Source organism: Doryrhamphus excisus, linkage group LG2, assembly GCF_037039965.1.
Source record: "Doryrhamphus excisus strain RoL-2023G ecotype Guam linkage group LG2, RoL_Dexc_Guam_v1.1, whole genome shotgun sequence".
Lineage (NCBI taxonomy): Eukaryota > Metazoa > Chordata > Actinopteri > Syngnathiformes > Syngnathidae > Doryrhamphus > Doryrhamphus excisus.
Genome location: NC_136358.1, coordinates 5,534,102 through 5,551,258, shown reverse-complemented (window position 1 = coordinate 5,551,258; position 17,157 = coordinate 5,534,102). Strand labels below are relative to the sequence as shown.

The 17,157-nt window shown below is 40.6% G+C and overlaps 2 protein-coding genes across 9 annotated transcripts in view; one reads left to right on the top strand and one right to left on the bottom strand.

Annotated features, from left to right (window-relative positions):
* The first annotated feature begins 1,683 nt into the window (after positions 1-1,683).
* LOC131125912 (cyclin-dependent kinase-like 2) overlaps positions 1,684-17,157 on the top strand; it is a 23,918-nt gene continuing 8,444 nt past the window's right edge. The window contains exons 1-13 of one of the 8 annotated variants that reach the window (XR_013629804.1): positions 1,684-1,856; positions 2,925-3,098; positions 3,172-3,366; positions 3,435-3,619; positions 3,683-3,795; positions 3,870-4,163; positions 4,215-5,349; positions 5,435-5,501; positions 5,568-5,712; positions 9,674-9,779; positions 12,549-12,639; positions 13,860-13,949; positions 15,461-15,517. Coding sequence is in view for 4 of the 8 variants with exons in the window: in XM_058067941.2 (XP_057923924.2) it covers positions 2,931-3,098; positions 3,172-3,366; positions 3,435-3,619; positions 3,683-3,795; positions 3,870-4,163; positions 4,215-5,349; positions 5,435-5,501; positions 5,568-5,712; positions 5,812-5,855 (2,346 nt within the window). In the remaining 4 variants the exon portion in view is untranslated. Of the gene's footprint in view, positions 1,857-2,910; positions 3,099-3,171; positions 3,367-3,434; positions 3,620-3,682; positions 3,796-3,869; positions 4,164-4,214; positions 5,350-5,434; positions 5,502-5,567; positions 5,713-5,811; positions 6,087-9,673; positions 9,780-12,539; positions 12,677-13,859; positions 13,950-15,460; positions 15,518-17,157 lie in introns of those variants that run through there. The other 7 variants (XR_013629801.1, XR_013629803.1, XR_013629802.1 and 4 more) reach the window with 7 other exon arrangements.
* abcg2a (ATP-binding cassette, sub-family G (WHITE), member 2a) lies at positions 6,921-16,460 on the bottom strand. The gene is made up of 18 exons (XM_058067972.2): positions 16,292-16,460; positions 15,217-15,270; positions 15,036-15,160; positions 14,341-14,515; positions 12,763-12,915; positions 12,532-12,689; positions 12,143-12,245; positions 12,026-12,074; positions 11,853-11,951; positions 11,273-11,371; positions 11,047-11,192; positions 10,875-10,957; positions 9,668-9,757; positions 9,468-9,592; positions 8,721-8,875; positions 7,558-7,647; positions 7,411-7,487; positions 6,921-7,340 (listed from the first exon to the last, which is right to left on the bottom strand). The coding sequence occupies exons 2-18, from the start codon at positions 15,268-15,270 to the stop codon at positions 7,193-7,195; spliced, it is 1,929 nt and encodes a 642-aa protein (XP_057923955.2). The 5' UTR covers positions 16,292-16,460; the 3' UTR covers positions 6,921-7,192.

Here is a 17,157-nt window from a genome sequence, read left to right as displayed (position 1 = left end):
CAGTGCACTTTTCCTATATGGACACTGGAGTTGTCAGACTTCCCAAGTGTTCTTGAATGCAGCTTATGACCTGTATAGAGGGTCATCCAAAATGGCAAATTTACACTAGTAGTTTCTCTTTAAAACGTATATTTTTTGTAACTATGTAACTAAGCAACCATTTTCGAAATACAATACAAAAGTGGTGGTTGTTTGATGACGTCTGAGCAGCATGGGGGTGCGAGTATTCTGCCTGTAGAGGGCCCCCATCTGCCATCTGTCACTCATCCTGACATGAGGAGGAAATGAGCGCGGAACTAAATTGATTTTTTTTATTCCCCCTTGCGGCACCCTCAAGAAAATGCCGTCATGGGCAATTGACCTATGACCTATAACTCAAACCCCGTGTGTTGATGGCATTCAAGTGAACGTTTTGGCCTTCAGTGTTAGATTCCAGCATGATTGCACATGTGGATGAGGCGGCCATCTTTGTTATTTACCTTGCTTTCTTTTTCTTGTATGTGCATTTCTTTCCAGCGGCAGCCTTTTGTGCGTGAGTGTGACCGTAATGTTTGTGAATTTGATTTCTTCTTCTGTTTCTGCACCCCCTTGCGTGCACGCTGACTCTTTTTCCTTGCACATGGGACTGCAAACTCTCGTTGCTTTTGTTTCTCATGTTGTCGCGTCCCCTTTGCAGCTTCTCAGTGTCCACAGTCACGCAGATGTTGACGACGAGGCACATAGCAGAACAACATATCAGTGACAAATGATGTCAGATGTTGACATATCATATCAACTTCAAAGAGGAATTAAAAAATGGAAACTGAGAGGCAGATATTTTAGTGATTAATTGTCATTTGTGCTTAAAGACTGTTTTAATTTTTTTTTCATTTTATTTGAATATGTAAATATGTATTTTGAATATCAACCACTGTGTTAATTTGATATGATTAATTTATTTAATGCCAATATATTGTTGTTTTTTTATGTGCCCTAATGTTTGACTAACTGGCAGTGCTGTGACTAAACCATGCAATTGTTACAAATGTGTTTGTTGTTGACGGTTACTGCTTGTGAGAAGAATTTTAATGGGGGATTCAGGGGTTTGGCAAAGAGACATGTTGGACTACTGTGTATGTTGTACAGCGTTCCACACTGGGGATTCCTAAATATGAAGAATGAGTGGAACGCTTCTGCCGATGGTTCTGAAATTTGCATGACGCCATAAAGCTGTTGGAGGAGGAAGTCATCCTGGATTGTTGTTTATTTTCCAGCCAATGTTTTGTTCCAACGAGCGTGAAGTTGCTGCTTGTTGTCATGATTTAAATAAGAGTCAAATGTAATGCCATTTGTCATTGTGCTAAAATGAATATAAATACAGTATTATATTTAAATATATTTGCTAACCTACACAATTTTGGCTGTGCATTTATTTAATTTATCCATCCCTTTTCTATACCGCTTATCCTCACTTCCTCACTTATCCTCACGTGTTCATGTTTTTCCAATTCAGTGCTTTAGTCACGACATAAGCCGTCCACAATTATTTTGTTATATTGAAATTCATTGTTTTTATTTCTATTGATTTTGCAAACACATATTATATATGTTTTAAATAATTTTAAAATGTACAGTTGAATTCTTTCACATTTTACCATTATAAAACGAATCGAAAGTGCGGCTGCGAAACACACGACCTGAATGGTTGCCTTAGCAACCACTGGCTTGCCCGTAGATCTCACTGGTCATGGATGAGCACCGAGACAACACAAATTTCGGTGACTGTATAAGTTGAACTTATACGCGAAGCAATGTCTCTCCGGTGGTTCACGGCGACAACAGAGACTCACCAAACCGCTTGAGGCGTGCTTTTTCTGGTGAGTTTTACGAGCGAACAGCATGCTAGCTATTAGCCTGCTAGCTGGTAACCTGCTAGCCTAGCCTAGCTAACTTTCAAGTCGCTTCTATGTGATGGTCGAAGGGGGACTCGTGTGTGCCTGTCTCCGCCATTGACAGTCATGTGATTTTATTGTGTTTTACTGCGTTCAAGTAAGTATCCATGATCTTAGACAAATTTCAGAATTAGCTACTTGCATATCAACGTAATGATATGAACGAACCTACATAAATACAGGACTAGATATGGACAAAACAATCAATGGAGACAGTTGCAAAACCAATATCAGTAAATAAAACTACAAACAAGACTTGTCTAAATTAAATCAACCCTATTAAATAAAGACTTTGAATGTCCCATGTTGGTTTTATGGAGTCTAATGAGAGAACTATTCCCAAAATAAACGCGCTGTCACACTCCAAGAATAAATGTTAATGAATACGTAAATTATTTTTATGTTAACGTTAGTAAGTAAGGTTATATTTCTTCTTCCCAAAACCATTAGTGGAAATAGTTTATTAATGATCTTAAAATGTATTTCATTTACTTAAGGCAGAATTGGAGAACTAATGTATTCTCATGTATTTGTTGGTGCAGCTAACAAAAACAACTTCAATGTGAAGTTTCTCAGACAAACAGTTATTTTTGAATGTATCTCTTGTCACCAAGGTATTTTTATGGTTATCATTATCTTGCTGCCATTTTGTGTAGCATTAAAACATTTCACAAACTGTGTTAACAAAACACTGCGGCTGCCTATGAAATGTGTCCAAATTCCTTGAGAGTGCCAATCTTACATATCAATTTAACAAGTGTGTAACCGTTTTTGCATATGGGTGTTTTATCTGCTCTTTTTAAACATTAATCCATTAAGTTGGGCCTTTTGATGAAAATTACTTTGGCAATGAGTTAATTGAAAGTCACAGTGCAGAAAAAATGTGTCCCTCCCAATGTATTAAATGTAACATTTGGGATTATAAACAAAATTGAGTGTGAATTCTCCACCTACTGTACAATTTTAACCACAACAGCAGTTTGTTATCTTGAGGTTGGCATGGAGCGTTATGAGTCTCTGGGTCTAGTTGGTAAGGGCAGTTATGGCACAGTACTCAAGTGCCGCCATCGAGACTCGGGCCGCCTCGTCGCCATCAAAAAGTTCCTGGATTCGGATGAGGACAAGTCAGTGAGGAAGATTGCCCGCAGGGAGATCCAGCTGCTCAGGGTAACTGTCAGTCGCACCTCCTGGTCGTCCATTTACAGTATAAATATAAATTCTTGTCTGATGTGTCATGAAGAAACTACGGCATGACAATCTGGTGAACCTTCTGGATGTGTGGCAGCATCGCCGTCACTGGTATTTAGTCTTTGAATTTGTGGAGCGGACTCTGCTGGATGATTTGGAGCAAAATGTACAAGGACTGGACCTAATCACCTGCAAGCAGTGCTTCTTCCAGGTCCTGAGGGGGGTTGCCTTCTGCCACCAGCAAAATGTGAGACACAAGAAGAATGAGCCCCATCTGTTGACATTGAGTGAGGCCGTACTTCATCTCCCCTGCAGGTCATTCACCGTGACATCAAACCTGAGAACGTACTAATCTCCGGGGAGGGCGTAGTCAAGCTGTGCGATTTTGGCCTGGCACGCACTGTGGCCTCGCCGACCGGGGGTGGCTCCTACACCGACTACGTGGCCACGCGTTGGTACCGAGCTCCTGAACTGCTGGTGGGCGACACCAAGTACAGCAAGTAAGTGATGGTGTGTGGACATGCAGGATGTTCTTGGGTGTCACGTGTGTTTCACATGTGCAGACCGGTAGATGTGTGGGCTGCTGGCTGCTTGCTAGTTGAGATGCTAACAGGTCAGCCTCTATTTCCTGGAGACTCGGACCTCGACCAAATATACCACATTGTGAAGTTCTTTGGTAAGTCCAGTCTGTTTTATTTCCCACACTTATGATTATAAACAGTTATAAAACAGTTCTCTTCGTCCCTACAGGTAACCTGACCGCTCATCACAAGGAGTTATTCCACAAAAATCCTGCATTTTCTGGCATTAGGCTGCCAGAGCATTGCAGCAGAATTCCTCTGGAGCAGCACTTTCCATTGGTGTCACCTGACGCTTTGGATCTGGCTCAGGTTCCATTCAGACACTTGCTCAGACACATTTTTAACTCAATATCAGCTTCTGTGTGGTCTTCCAGGAATGTCTCCAGATGGATCCAGAGAAACGAGCTCGGTGTTCAGAGCTGCTGGAACATCCACTGTTTACACGCGACGACTTCCATGTCAGGTAACAATTCTTCTTTGGATAAACATGCTACAAAAATCTGACAAATCCTAGGTCTCTTCAGGTTTTTGGATGAGCTGGGAGCCAGAATCCAAAAACAGTACAAAGAGAACACACTCTCAAAGATAAGAAAAGCCTCAAGACAAGAAATATGCCAAGAGGATGAACAAAGTCGCAGAGGCAAGGATTCTAAAAACATCCTTGGAGACGTACAGGATAAGAAAAACATCAGGAAGGACGACGAGAAGGTGGTGAGAAGAAAAGGCAAGCCACCCTCAAAGCAGTCGAGAACCATACAGAACACCTCAGAAGCAAATGTTATCAAATCCGCCAGAATATCAGGATCAAAGAGTAGAGATAGTGGAGCAAAGATGGTCACCGCCATGAAAAATAAAGCAGGAGCCAACTCGGGTCTGACATCAAAAGACCGCATCATGGCTGTTGGTGTCAAAAAGACCTTCAACTTGTCCTCAAACCAAGCAAGGACCACCTCAAATGTTGTTCCAACGTCCGATCAGCACACATCTTGGTCATATAGCCTTTCAAAGAATATCACTGTGGGACCCTCAGCACTGTCCACAGTTCTTAAGGACAAACTGTCCAAACCACCTTCAATTAAACCCTCACAAGATGCGTGCCGACTTTCAAGGTGCTTCTCTACAGCTGTAGAACATGGGAAAGAATATTCAAAGGACAAGAACATGAAACCAGACGACTCACTGACCAAAGCTGCTCTAAGTCACCTTCAGGTACCTCAAACATCCATAATCCCACGATCCAGAGCAACATTCTTATTGAATGAAGCTCCTAAAGCTATGTTCATGGAAACTGAAAAGACAATAGTTGGCTCAGATAAAGACAACAGCTCCAGGATTTGGGTGGGACAAGCTAGAAAGACAACAAAGAGCTTTCCAGAAGCAAAAAAAAATGATGCTAATGCATCCACCATTGTGGATCCACTTTCAGTCACAGTGAAACCAGATCACAGGTCTTCAACTCGAAGCTCTCTCCTTCACTACAACATGGATGCCGCAGAGGTTTGTGATTTCAAAGAGGAAGCCTCCCTGGCTCCACCCCCTCAATACGACCCTCAATCATCAATGCCCAATCTACTCAATCCTTTTTTGACTGGTGGGGCTGTCAGTGATCACCTGGACCCAAGACCCCAACCTGGAACACACAATCTCCGGTAGGAAACAGGAACCCAAATTTATGTAACTGTTGCCACGGTGATTGATATGCCATTAGCGCTCTCATGCAACTGTTTGTTACAGGTGGAGGTATCACAGTGGCGTTTACTGTCAGCCATTCCAGCAACCTCAGGGAACGCTCACCTCACAGGTGACACAACTCGCACATTCGCACACCTGTGCACACCACAAGGGTTCTAAACATTTTCTCTCGCAGGCAAAGGGAAACACAGCCTTAATCCCGCTAAACCACTGCTGCAACAAGAATGACCGTGGAGATTCTGTTGTGCCCAAAACAAGGTTGGACGTTCATTTCCCGGATGTGAGGAGCGCTGTGCTGCCGGAGCTCAGAGAAAAAGAAGGTACGACACACAAAAACATATTGTCCCTTTTTGTGGTCCAACAAGTAGAAATAGCAGTTGGCATACAACACACAAGTATGTACTCCTCTCTTGTTTTAGGGAAATACAGCAAGGTTCTGAGGAATGACAGAACGCCACTTTAACCTCTCCATCATGGGCACACACACATTGACTAAATACAGAAAGTTGCTAATTGTAGCCAGTGCTAATCCACACATAAGCCAAACAATGTGTTCCCTGTATTTTTATTGTATTGTAATCTTAATATTAGGCAGACATTTTACAATTATGATTTAATAAAACATTGGAACATTGAAAGCACACTTGATTCCCCGCATCCATCCATCCATTTTCTCCATCCATTGTCTCAGTAAGGAAGTCCAGACTTCCCAGTCTCTGGCCGCCTCTTCCAGTTCCACCTGGGGGGGACAATGAGGCATTCCCAGGCCATTTTGAGAGTTACGTCAATATGTGATTAGTTTTGGTCCAAAACATTGTAGTCTAATTTTAGTTGACAAAATTTCAAAATGTTTTGGTCTAGTTTAGTCAGTTAGGTTTTAGTAAAATTATTATTTTTAATTGTATTGGAAATCGAATGAGGGGAAAAAAGAGGAAATGGTTTGGTGTTCACCTATCACCTAGCTGGCTGATATGAATCAGATTTATTGGTTTATAAAGAGACGTATATTAATGATCATTTCACATGTAAATACAGTGGTGTTGAAAAAGTTTGGGCACCAAAAGTAGGCAGGTGCACACATTTGTTGTTTTATTGATTTAAATACCTTTAACACTAATTATTTGAACACAAAATTTGTTTCATTGTTTTAAACCTCCTCAACATATTTTGCAATCTAGCAAAACACAGCAAAATATTGGGAGAGAGTACTACAAGCTACCCAGCATGCCTTGCAGAGGGAGTATGTCAGTGTTTTTTTACAGTTTCAATGTTAAAGGTTTAAAAATAGGAATTTGGAAATGCCTGGCGGGCTGGATTGAGGCTTGACCAGCCTGATGTGGCCCAAGGGCCATAGTTCGTACACCCCTTCCCTAAGCAGAACCAGATTTTTCCTGCTTTTGGAGTTTTGGAGGTAAGTGGCAGCATATATGTGCAGTTTTCAGGGTTTGTCTCCAAATTAAAAAGTTGAGTGCTTATCAATCTTTTCAAAATAGAATAATATTTAAAGAAAGTGGACATGAAATACAGAAAGATGTTTTATTTTTCAAAAATAACGAAAAAGTGCAAAAAGTCTCGAGTATTGAGCTAGTTAGGAGTGACCCAAAAAAAAAAAAACAGGATAATTTCTTCAAACATTCAAGTTATAAGCACTGTGGTATCAACTCTGCCACATGCTGGTAGGCAGTGTGACCACCACAGCATGGCTAGTTTTATCAACAAAATTGTAGAACAGAATCAAATGAATGAATGAACATGAACAAAAATCTGCAAAAGACATTTTTGAGACATGGCAAATCTGGTCTAAGTGAACTTCCTTAAGAAGCGCAGTTTGAGGTAGGTAATGGTGAGGAAGCAGAAGGTCATGACGCCGAGGGCCAAGTGGTTCTGCCAAAACCCCCAATTGGAGTAATCCACACCCTGCTCATTCAGAAAGTCTTCCCCTTTGCAACTGAACACAGAGCATCGACCATCATCATGAAATGTATCAAGCTGAGACCCCCATCTTGAGTAGTTCTTACATTTTTCCAACTGGGATGGTGCTGGTGTTTACGCCGCGACAGAAGTCCAACCCTTTGAACTCGTTCACTTCCAGAGCCTGGAGAGCCAAAAAACGTCACTATACTTTTAAATGGTTGCAGCTTAGTGGTGTGTGTTCATTGACTTACACTCAGGCCGTAGCGTGGTATGCTGAGGTATTTCAACCAAGCCAACCAGCTGACAATGGAGGGGAGATTGACCAGCAAGCCTGCAAAGATCTAGGACAACACATTTCACATTTTTGTGATCATTAACTAGGAGTGTCTGTGATATTTTTTTGTTTCAGAGAAGCATTGTGAGAACACATCCGCCAATAGAGTCAGTAATAATTATACACTTAAACTTAACAGGTTAGATGAATATATGATTGCAGTATTAAGACTTCAAAACGTGTGATAATAGCTATTTTAGACATTTAATATTTCCTGGTTACGTGCTCTAGGCATCATGGGAACTGTAGTTCTTTTACCATATACATAACGCAAATTCAATTATTCACAAATTTTCTACCGCTTCTCCTCACTAGGGCGTGCTGGAGTCTATCCCAGCTGTCTTCGGGCGATAGGCGGGGTACACCCTGGACTGGTTGCCAGCCAATCACAGGGCACATATACACAAACAACCATTCACACTCACATTCATACCTATGGACAATAGTTTTCTTACAAGTAATGTTAAAATATTGTCTCGTCTTGTTCTCATGCGCCCAATATTGTGTATCGTCTCGTCCGTCTCTTAAGTTGAGTGTATCGTGACACCCCTTTCATTAACACATTAATGGTGTATTCCAGTAGCAGTGGTTCCCAACTGGTTCTCAAATCCAGTTGCTGTGATTCAACACTCGGCAGATAAGTTTAATAATAATATTCTTCTGTAGATAACATAAATCAATAGTTCGAATTGGGTATGAAACGCCTCCCAGTACCATCATACTGTACTTGGTAGTCTGCATTGTGGGCAGATTTCCCCCATGCGACACAACGTTCACATTCTCCAAAAGCTATCAAGCAGTGTGTCAGACGGAAAAGGCATTAAGTCCACACTCCATGTCCTTCCCCGCCTGCTCAAGCTGACCAAGTAGCTCATAAACATGGTGCATAGCAAGAGAATAGCACTAGCGCAAGGTGCATTCACGGACATGAGATCATTCGATAATTTTTTTGGCAAAGAACCTGCAGCACACTGAAAATGGCTGGGGCGCAGCCTACTACTGCTATTAGGATCCAATAGAGTGAAACAATATTGAAGAAATATCAATTAAATGCAGTGGTTGTGCTAATGTGACTGTTACCATCATGAAGACGCAGACGATGGTCATGTAAATGTTGGCGATGGCCACCACCGTCTGGTCAGCAGAGATGGCCAGTGCCATGGCGGTGGTCGTGTAGGCCACAAGAGTCACAGTGAACATGAAGAGGAAGAAGGCTGCCACTGTCGGCTTCAGACCTGCAGGTGAGCTCTTATGGGATTAAGTGCTGTACAATATATTCAATGTACCATACGAGGGGTCGGCAACCTTTATTATCAAAAGAACTATTCTGTCCCCTCTCCCATGAAAGAAAAGTTGTCTAGAGCTGCAAACATAAAAGTTTTAATCTTTTGTAATTTCACCTGTTGCAGTGTGCATGTGTAACTGATTGATTGGTTGTGATAGTACGTTGGTTAAACCTCAGTACCTGACGCCTCCAAAAATGTGTAGTACAGCGATTAACAGCCTTTTACTTTTCACTCACTGGCTAATACCGCTTGACTTGATGTGTGCATGGCTAGACTAAAGGTCTACTTTGAAATAAATTACTGCTTTTCAGAAAATGGGTGCTTGTTTTGTTTTGAAAATGTCTTGCAAATTTTTTTTGTTTTGTTTCTCGCCACATAGGAAGCATTGTTGGCAAAGAAGGAAACTGAAGAGTTGCCGACCCCTGTACTATACAGTATGTACAATCATTTTGTTGAACGCACTTTAAAATGAAACCACTCCAAAGACACTGAATGGGAAAATAGTTGGGACAGTTTTGACGATGAATAGTCTGCGACCCACCGATCATGAAGTAAGACACGCAGGTGAACACCATGGCAGGGATGGTCCTCAGCATGAGGATCTCAGACAGGACCTTGGACAGGAAGTAGACGGACAGCCGGTAGTATCCACTGATGTACTCATGACTGCAGAAAGAACACAGCTTTAAACTTGATCCCTAGCAGAATAAACAGAAGCATCTGTGCTATTTTATCACCTACATGAAGAGCTTCCTCTGCAAGATGAAGAGTTCGGCCGAAGATAGTGAGCTGAAACACTGATTGACCGTGATGAAGAACAAGGCACCAAACCTGGAAGCACCACAACGATCTGGTAAGAGTCTATGGGGTTATTTTGCAAAGCGAGTGTAGTGGGTTAGCAAGCTGTGTTGAATGGAAAGCCGGCCTTGTGTGTTCATTGAGGGCAGCTCTCTTTTAAAGCAGCTGTATCGCCATAGTAACATAGATTAAACTCATAGTCTGGCCGGGACCAGGTTATGTTAAGACTTGCAGCTTGAAATGGGCTATGAAAGTGTCACTATTTCACTCATTTTTTAATTCTGAGATGTTGTCTCCATTTATTTAGAAACTTTGAAGTTCCTGAGGGGACATGGAGGGAAAAAAACATTGGGAAAAAAATAATTGCCTGATATTATCCATCAATTAGCGAAATAGACTTTTAGTCGAGGGAATACGCTAGATATGCACATGGTAACACCAGAAATAAAATGGTATATGAAATATTAATAATGAATGTAAATGAGTCCTTGTGTGAGTACAGTTAGTTGTCTTATATTACAATATTTTCTGGATGAATAAACCCTCTGAGGCATCTATTAACTGCGTTACACATGCATTACACTTGTTTTAATATAAAAACAAATTTATATAATTATAAAACAATTTTTAAAAATGTATATACTATCCTATAGTATGTGTGTATATATATATATATATATATATATATATATATATATACTATCCTATAGTGTGTATATATATGTATGTATATATATGTATGTATATATATATATATATATATATATATATATATATATATATATATATGGTAGTTAGTAAATAAGCAGTATTAACTTGCCCATTCACGCACTTTATGCTGACATTCCAGCGGTCAACCCGTGCTCTATTGGCTGCTTTTAGCAATCATAATCTTTTGGGAACTCCTCATAACACTCCGTAATAATTTCTTTCTCATTTTTTGTAAAATATCCCAGCCAGGATGACTACATTTTTTTTCGAATAATATGACATCAAATGCCCCGTCATGTGAATGCGAGACCAATTAAGTCTGCAGAGTTTAGGGGTTTTCTTTTGCATCTTGAGCACAAAGCCTGAGTTTGTGGCGCCAGTTTTACTGTGTATACCCCCTAAAATAGTAGAGTGGAAAGGTGATCTCAAGTAGAATAACCTGTTTTGGATGCCGCTCTGGTCTTCCTGGACGTTGAAGAAAATGGCCCCTACAACCACAGCGAGGAACAGAGTAACTGCAACCTGAACAATAACAGTCATCATCAATAGGTTTAGTTAATCTAGTAGACTTTTAAATTCAGACTTTTAAACTGGACCAAGAAATCTTTCACCTGAGCAATGGAAGTCTGCGGGTTGAGCATGAGGTCCCGGAACGTCCTCTTCAGAACCCACCGGAATTGCGTCAGGAAGCTGGTATTGTAAGTTATGGTTCTAGAAGGAGCGTAGATTTTCGTCGGCTGACCACGGACAATCCTCTCTAGACAGAGAGACAGTTAATATTTTGTATTCTTCATTTCTCTGACCCAATTATGGGTTAACTGATGTCTCCATGCCAACCCAAGTCAGTTTTGGTCTGCTTGAAGAAAGCTGAGCTCCTGTATTCTTCCACCAGCTTATCCTCGATTACTTGTCTGGACTTCAGAACTGAATCTGAGTCTGGGATAAAGAAAAAGCAGTTAACCCTTTAGAAGAAAATATTCCGTTTTGATATTACTGTGTCAAACGGTTGTTTAGTGATAAAAGGCATACTGTAAATGAGAACGTTTGACTCAAAGTTTGTGATGAGAGTAAATTTACTCATCTAATTAGCGTATTATGATGTCACCAGGCTCAGAAATGGTCACAGGCTTATCTCCATGATGGCCAACACTCATCAAAATGTCAGATCCACTGATTAGGAGTGTGACAATATCTCGATATGACAATATATCACAACATTTTATCTCACTTCAAACTCATCAAATGCCTTAAATTTGCATCAAAAAACACACACAAGTGTTGCTCATATGAAAGTCACTTATGTCAGCCAATTTTGCGACTTTGCCGCTTAAAGGTTTATTTTTATTTTTTGTATAAAGTTTAAAAAAAAAAAAGTTTATAACGCTAAACTAAAAATTAAAAACATCTCATGACACACCTACTCCATCCATACTGCTCAGGGCCACTGCAGAAGCGTCCCCGTTGATGACATCAAGGAAGAAGTCTGCAGGGTTGTTGTGAGGATCACAGGTGTACCCTTGTAAATATTAAATATGAACATTAGATACTCTTAACAGGCTACATGGCTGTGTAGAGCAATGGTGCTCTTACCGATGTCAGAGAAGTATTCCAGAGCTCCCGGTGCCGCGCCGTGGTATACCTAAGCGAGATGTTTAAATAGGTCATTGAGGCACAAAGTAGCACCATAGTGGTGGACCACGTCGGGACCTGTTTGCCGTTGACCAGCAGCGTGAGGTTGTCAAAAAGGCGGTAGATGGAGTAGCGAGGCTGGTGGATGGACAGGATGATTGTGCGTCCGCTATCGGCCATCCTGAAGGAAGATATGCTTTTTTGTTTCAATGGCCCCCTGTTACAGTATGCTAAAGTGTCTGTTTTTACTGTTTTTCTTTACTTGTTTGCTCTACTAGTTAGATTGGCTTGTTTATGCTTGTAAAAAAAATCGCTACAAACATGGGAGCTGTATGTTTCTTCAGCGAATTGTTGTTGCTGTTGAAATGTGACCGTAAACATTAACACTGCGGCTGACATAGCTATGCTAGTGTTGGTCATGTTTGTGTCCTTCCCAACTCCTTAATGTTACGCTTTTGTTTGTGCACCTCTTGAGCAACAACAGCACAAAGTTGGCAGTGCTGGCGTCCAGCCCGGTGGTGGGTTCATCTAAGAAGAGAACGGATGGGTTGATGATGAGCTCCATGCCGATGTTGGTGCGTTTGCGCTCGCCGCCGGAGATTCCACGAATCAGTTGGGTTCCCACCTGCACACGCACACATTAGGACACCCCCTTTGTTCTCCTCAGGCCCACGTCGTCCTTAACAGCCCCGACTCACCCGGGAGTCTGCAACACGGCTCAGTCCAAGTTCCTGGATTAGAGTGTCCACTCTCTGCTCTTTTTCCGCCTTAGAGATGCTAGATGGGAGGCGGAGCGCCGCAGAGAAGTTGAGGTTCTCTCTGACTGTCAGGGTTCCCATCACAACGTCATCCTGAAAAAAATATGGTGTGCATTAATGGCGGTACCAACTTAATTTAAATAATTACGTTACATTTTTTTGCGCAATTACATCTTGGCAAGCCATGTATCTTTGTTATCACGGCAGATGGAGGTGACAGTTTGCCTCTATTTTATAACTTTATTCTGACCTGAACACATTAACAGTGCAATACCAAAACTATATATGTATCTCCAACTCAGAAACACATCTCTAGTTCCTTCGATATCAGGACAACACTTTCTCATAGTCACTAGACAACCGTGAGATCCATTCACAAGCACTCTGAACAACACATCTTTACTACGTATGTGCATATGTGTGGCCTAAATAAACAGAAATATGAAGAAAAACAATAAGCAGATATTCTTATCTTTCACTTTCTTAATGCAGAAGTATGCTTGGAAATCCCCCAAAATACACCCAAAATGTGAATTCACTTTAAAATGATGCAATGTCTTTGAACAAAACCACTCATTGCTAATAGTAACAAAGTTAATATGTGATTCAGATGTTCTGCTAATATGAAAGAAACTAGTGTTAGGTACAGAAGATTACCGGCTGCCCTCTCCCCTCCCTGACAGACCTCTACAACTCCCGGTGCGTCAGCAGAGCTCTCAGCATCATCCAGTACTCTTCTCACCTCGCATCACAGTTGTTTAAGCTACTACCTTCTGGGAGGCGATACAGACGTATCAGGGCACAGACAAACAGACTAAAAAACAGTTTCTGTCCTAGAGGCATCATCTCCCTAAACACTCTGTAACCAATGTAACCAATCGTCCTGTACACTCGAAATCCTTCTTTATTTATTCTTCTAATTCTAATATTTTGTACTGTTATACTGTCTTGCACTGAAAATGGAGCTGAAATGAAATGCAATTTCCTTGTACTATATGTAAAGTGACAATAAATGCCGTTCTGATTCTGATTCATAGACGCTGCTCTGATCCACACAGCATGGAGTGAACCATAGCATGCCCAATATGATGGAGTGAAAAAAAGTTCTCCCATTTTGTGTGGAAGTGGTAAGTTTTTGGCTTCCTTGTCCTTTTCCCCACTCTGTTTGAAACACTTGGTAACTTGGAGAGGCTAATTTCTTAGAGCAGTAGCTTGCTATGCCAGCGGTCAGTCTCTTGTGTTTCTGCGCAATGGGAATAGAGAATAATAGGAGGTCTCTAATAATGCTAAAAACTGTTAAGAAAGTCAGGTTTTCTATGGTCTGACTAGAAAAATATTCATTTTCTTCAACGCTACTTCACGGAAATTCATTTATCGAAGTCGGGTATGGAACCAATTAACCACGACATGGCAAGTGACGACTGTACTAATAGTCACTCACGCTGCTAGTGGCATGGAGGATTCCCCTTTTCTCCAAGTCTTTTTATCACGTAAAAAGTGCTGTTTAGTCCGACTCACCTGTACCACATACCCTGACAGACACTTAAAGTTTGGCGGCTGAGGAGCCCCGTTGATGAGGACTTCACCAGACAGACCTGCAGGGTCTTTCCTGGCAGCCAGAACATCCAGAAAGGATGACTTGCCGCTTCCGGTCGCTCCCATGATAGCGTTGAGACCAGGCTTCATGATTCCACTGCCAAGGAAAACATTGATAAAGGGCATACATTTGAGATTCTAAGGTGATAAAGGATGAGCATAAGAGTTTCATGAGCTGTAAACAAAGAGAGACAATCATATCACATGTTCACTCACATGAACTGGCCTTCACCTCCAGCTTGGATTGGTCAATGATTACACACAGTAAGCAGTAAAACATTGGAGATATAAAAGTCAGCACACAAACACAAGTGGCCTTTGATTGTTTAAGGCATGAATCCATACACGTTTTTAGAAAGCTTTGGAGAGCTGATATCCATGTGAGGAAAATGGAACTGCCTCAGCTTCATTTGGACACATTCGGGGTGCCGGTTCTGTGTGTTTATTGGTTCTAGTCGATGTCATTGTTGTGTGTATGTTGTTGGACACAAAGCACACTTCCTTCCTGCTGTATAATGCCTTGATGGAGTCACGTTGGCTCGCCAGGTGGATTCAAATCGACACGTACACAAACAGACGTTAAGGATAAAAAGTGTGCAAAAGTTTGCTTTTCTTACTTGAGGTCAATGAGGATGTCTTTGAAGGTGGTCTTTCTCCGGCATAAACATCCTCCCGGCTGAGTAATCTTGTAGTGAATGTTGTGGAAGCTGACAACGGCGCCTTGTTGCTGCTGACCTGCGGACTGAACATGGCTTCTGTTCATTTGAACTAAACCCGACTGTGTGGCATTGCTAGTACCTGGCCCGTTGAGGGGCTAATCAGCACTGCTTCCATCTTCATTTCCTCTACCATCTACAAAATGCAAAATATCACATTATTCCTTGTTATTGTCAAACTTGTAATCACAGTTATTGAATGTGCTTGGTAGATGACGTGAGTTAATACTTCAGGATTTTTTTTTTTTTAATTGAAGTAAATTTTAGCAAATAATAGGTATTTGGACAGTTATTTATTTCATTTTCTTTTTTTTTTTTTTAAACAGTGTGGCACTTGATAGAGCCTGCGGACTATATGGTAGGCGATTTGATACCAAGTGAATGTAAGTATGACCAATACATGACATTTTTCAAAATCATCAAATGATTTTTATGCCTTTAAATTGTTGTTCAGGATTATAATCTGCAGGACATATATTAGGGAAACAATTTCTGTCAATAAACAACTTATTTGTAAACCATTTAACAATACTTAATGCAACAACTTCATGTGATATCAACAAAAATAATCCAACCCTTTCAATATTTCAAATTACTTGAGCAAAATAAGTCAATAAAAGCAAAAACTATAACTGGCTTTTACCCACCAAAGCTTGGAGTTTGTAAACTATATATAAATGTGCACATACAGTATTTGTGCATGTAAAACATTTTGAAAATATACACACACCTTTCCAAACTCTTTAATTCGTGTTAAATAACAAGAGACATGCGGCGTGTAGCAATAACATAAGTACCGATTTTAGAAATACTTTGGTTATACGTCGTTTACTGACTGAAAGTCCCCCCCTCTGGTGCATAATTACCATGGCACAGTTTGTGTGAGGACGGCAGATATAATTAACTAATTAATCATGTTTTATTCGTCGCCACGTGGGATTGTAAGGATTTCCATACAATGCTCTTTGAAGTAAAAACATAATAAAACGTCCAACAGGTGCATTGTAATGTTAGATGACATATATTAGCGATGTTTAAGGGTATTCTAGCAACTTTCACCTGATATTCTTTACCTTTTTACTCACATTGCTGACAATTTTAAGTCTTAAAACACACACAGATCGTTCATTAAAATCGGAAATACTGAGATCACTCACCCCTGCAAAGACAATATCCCTCTGACTTCAAACCGAGAGCACTGCAAGAGAGAGACCGTGCTGTGCACGTGTTGAGCCCACTTTTATGACTGAAGGTGCAACTGTCTGGAGGTATTTTAAATAGCAACCAATAAACACAAAAGAATAACAACACGACATCCTAGATCGGTGGTTTCAATTAAAAATATTTTAGTAAATTATTTTAAAAGCTTGCATCAGGTTGGCAGAAATATATTTTGTATTTCTGTTGTTTTCATGTCATTTCAAATAGCTTTTGATCCGTTGATTTTTCAAAATAAAATATAGATTGACCCTGAAAATTCTAAGTGGTGTAACCACAGCGAAAGTATAAATATTAAAGCCCCCGAGAGAATGGAGTAAGAAATGTGAGAGACTGTAATAACTTTCGCAAAAGAAACACTTTCTAAACTTAAAGATACTTCCGCCATGTATCAGCGGATACATTGATACATGGAGTGGGTTTGTCCACTGTTGCCGTTGCCAATGTCGCCGCCATTTTGGATGTAACAAGTCAATATACTTACTTTCATAAAGCGTCTTAGAATGCCATGATGTGAATGTCTATTACATATATTCACCAGAAGAGTGTGCCACTCACGGACCTGAGTCATGTTGATGCGAAACATACATATTTGCTGTTCAAGTGGGCTAATTTTAAAAAAGTTCTCATTGGCTGTGTGTTGGGAGAACTTTGAGAGGCGCTCCCCCACATACAATATTAAATGTATTTTATTTCATCAAAACGATGGACAATTTTTAATTAAACCAATAATCAAGTTTATGTGTAGTTCTGAAGGTAATTAAGGTGCATATTAACCAAGCTACTGCAACACTGTTACTATAAT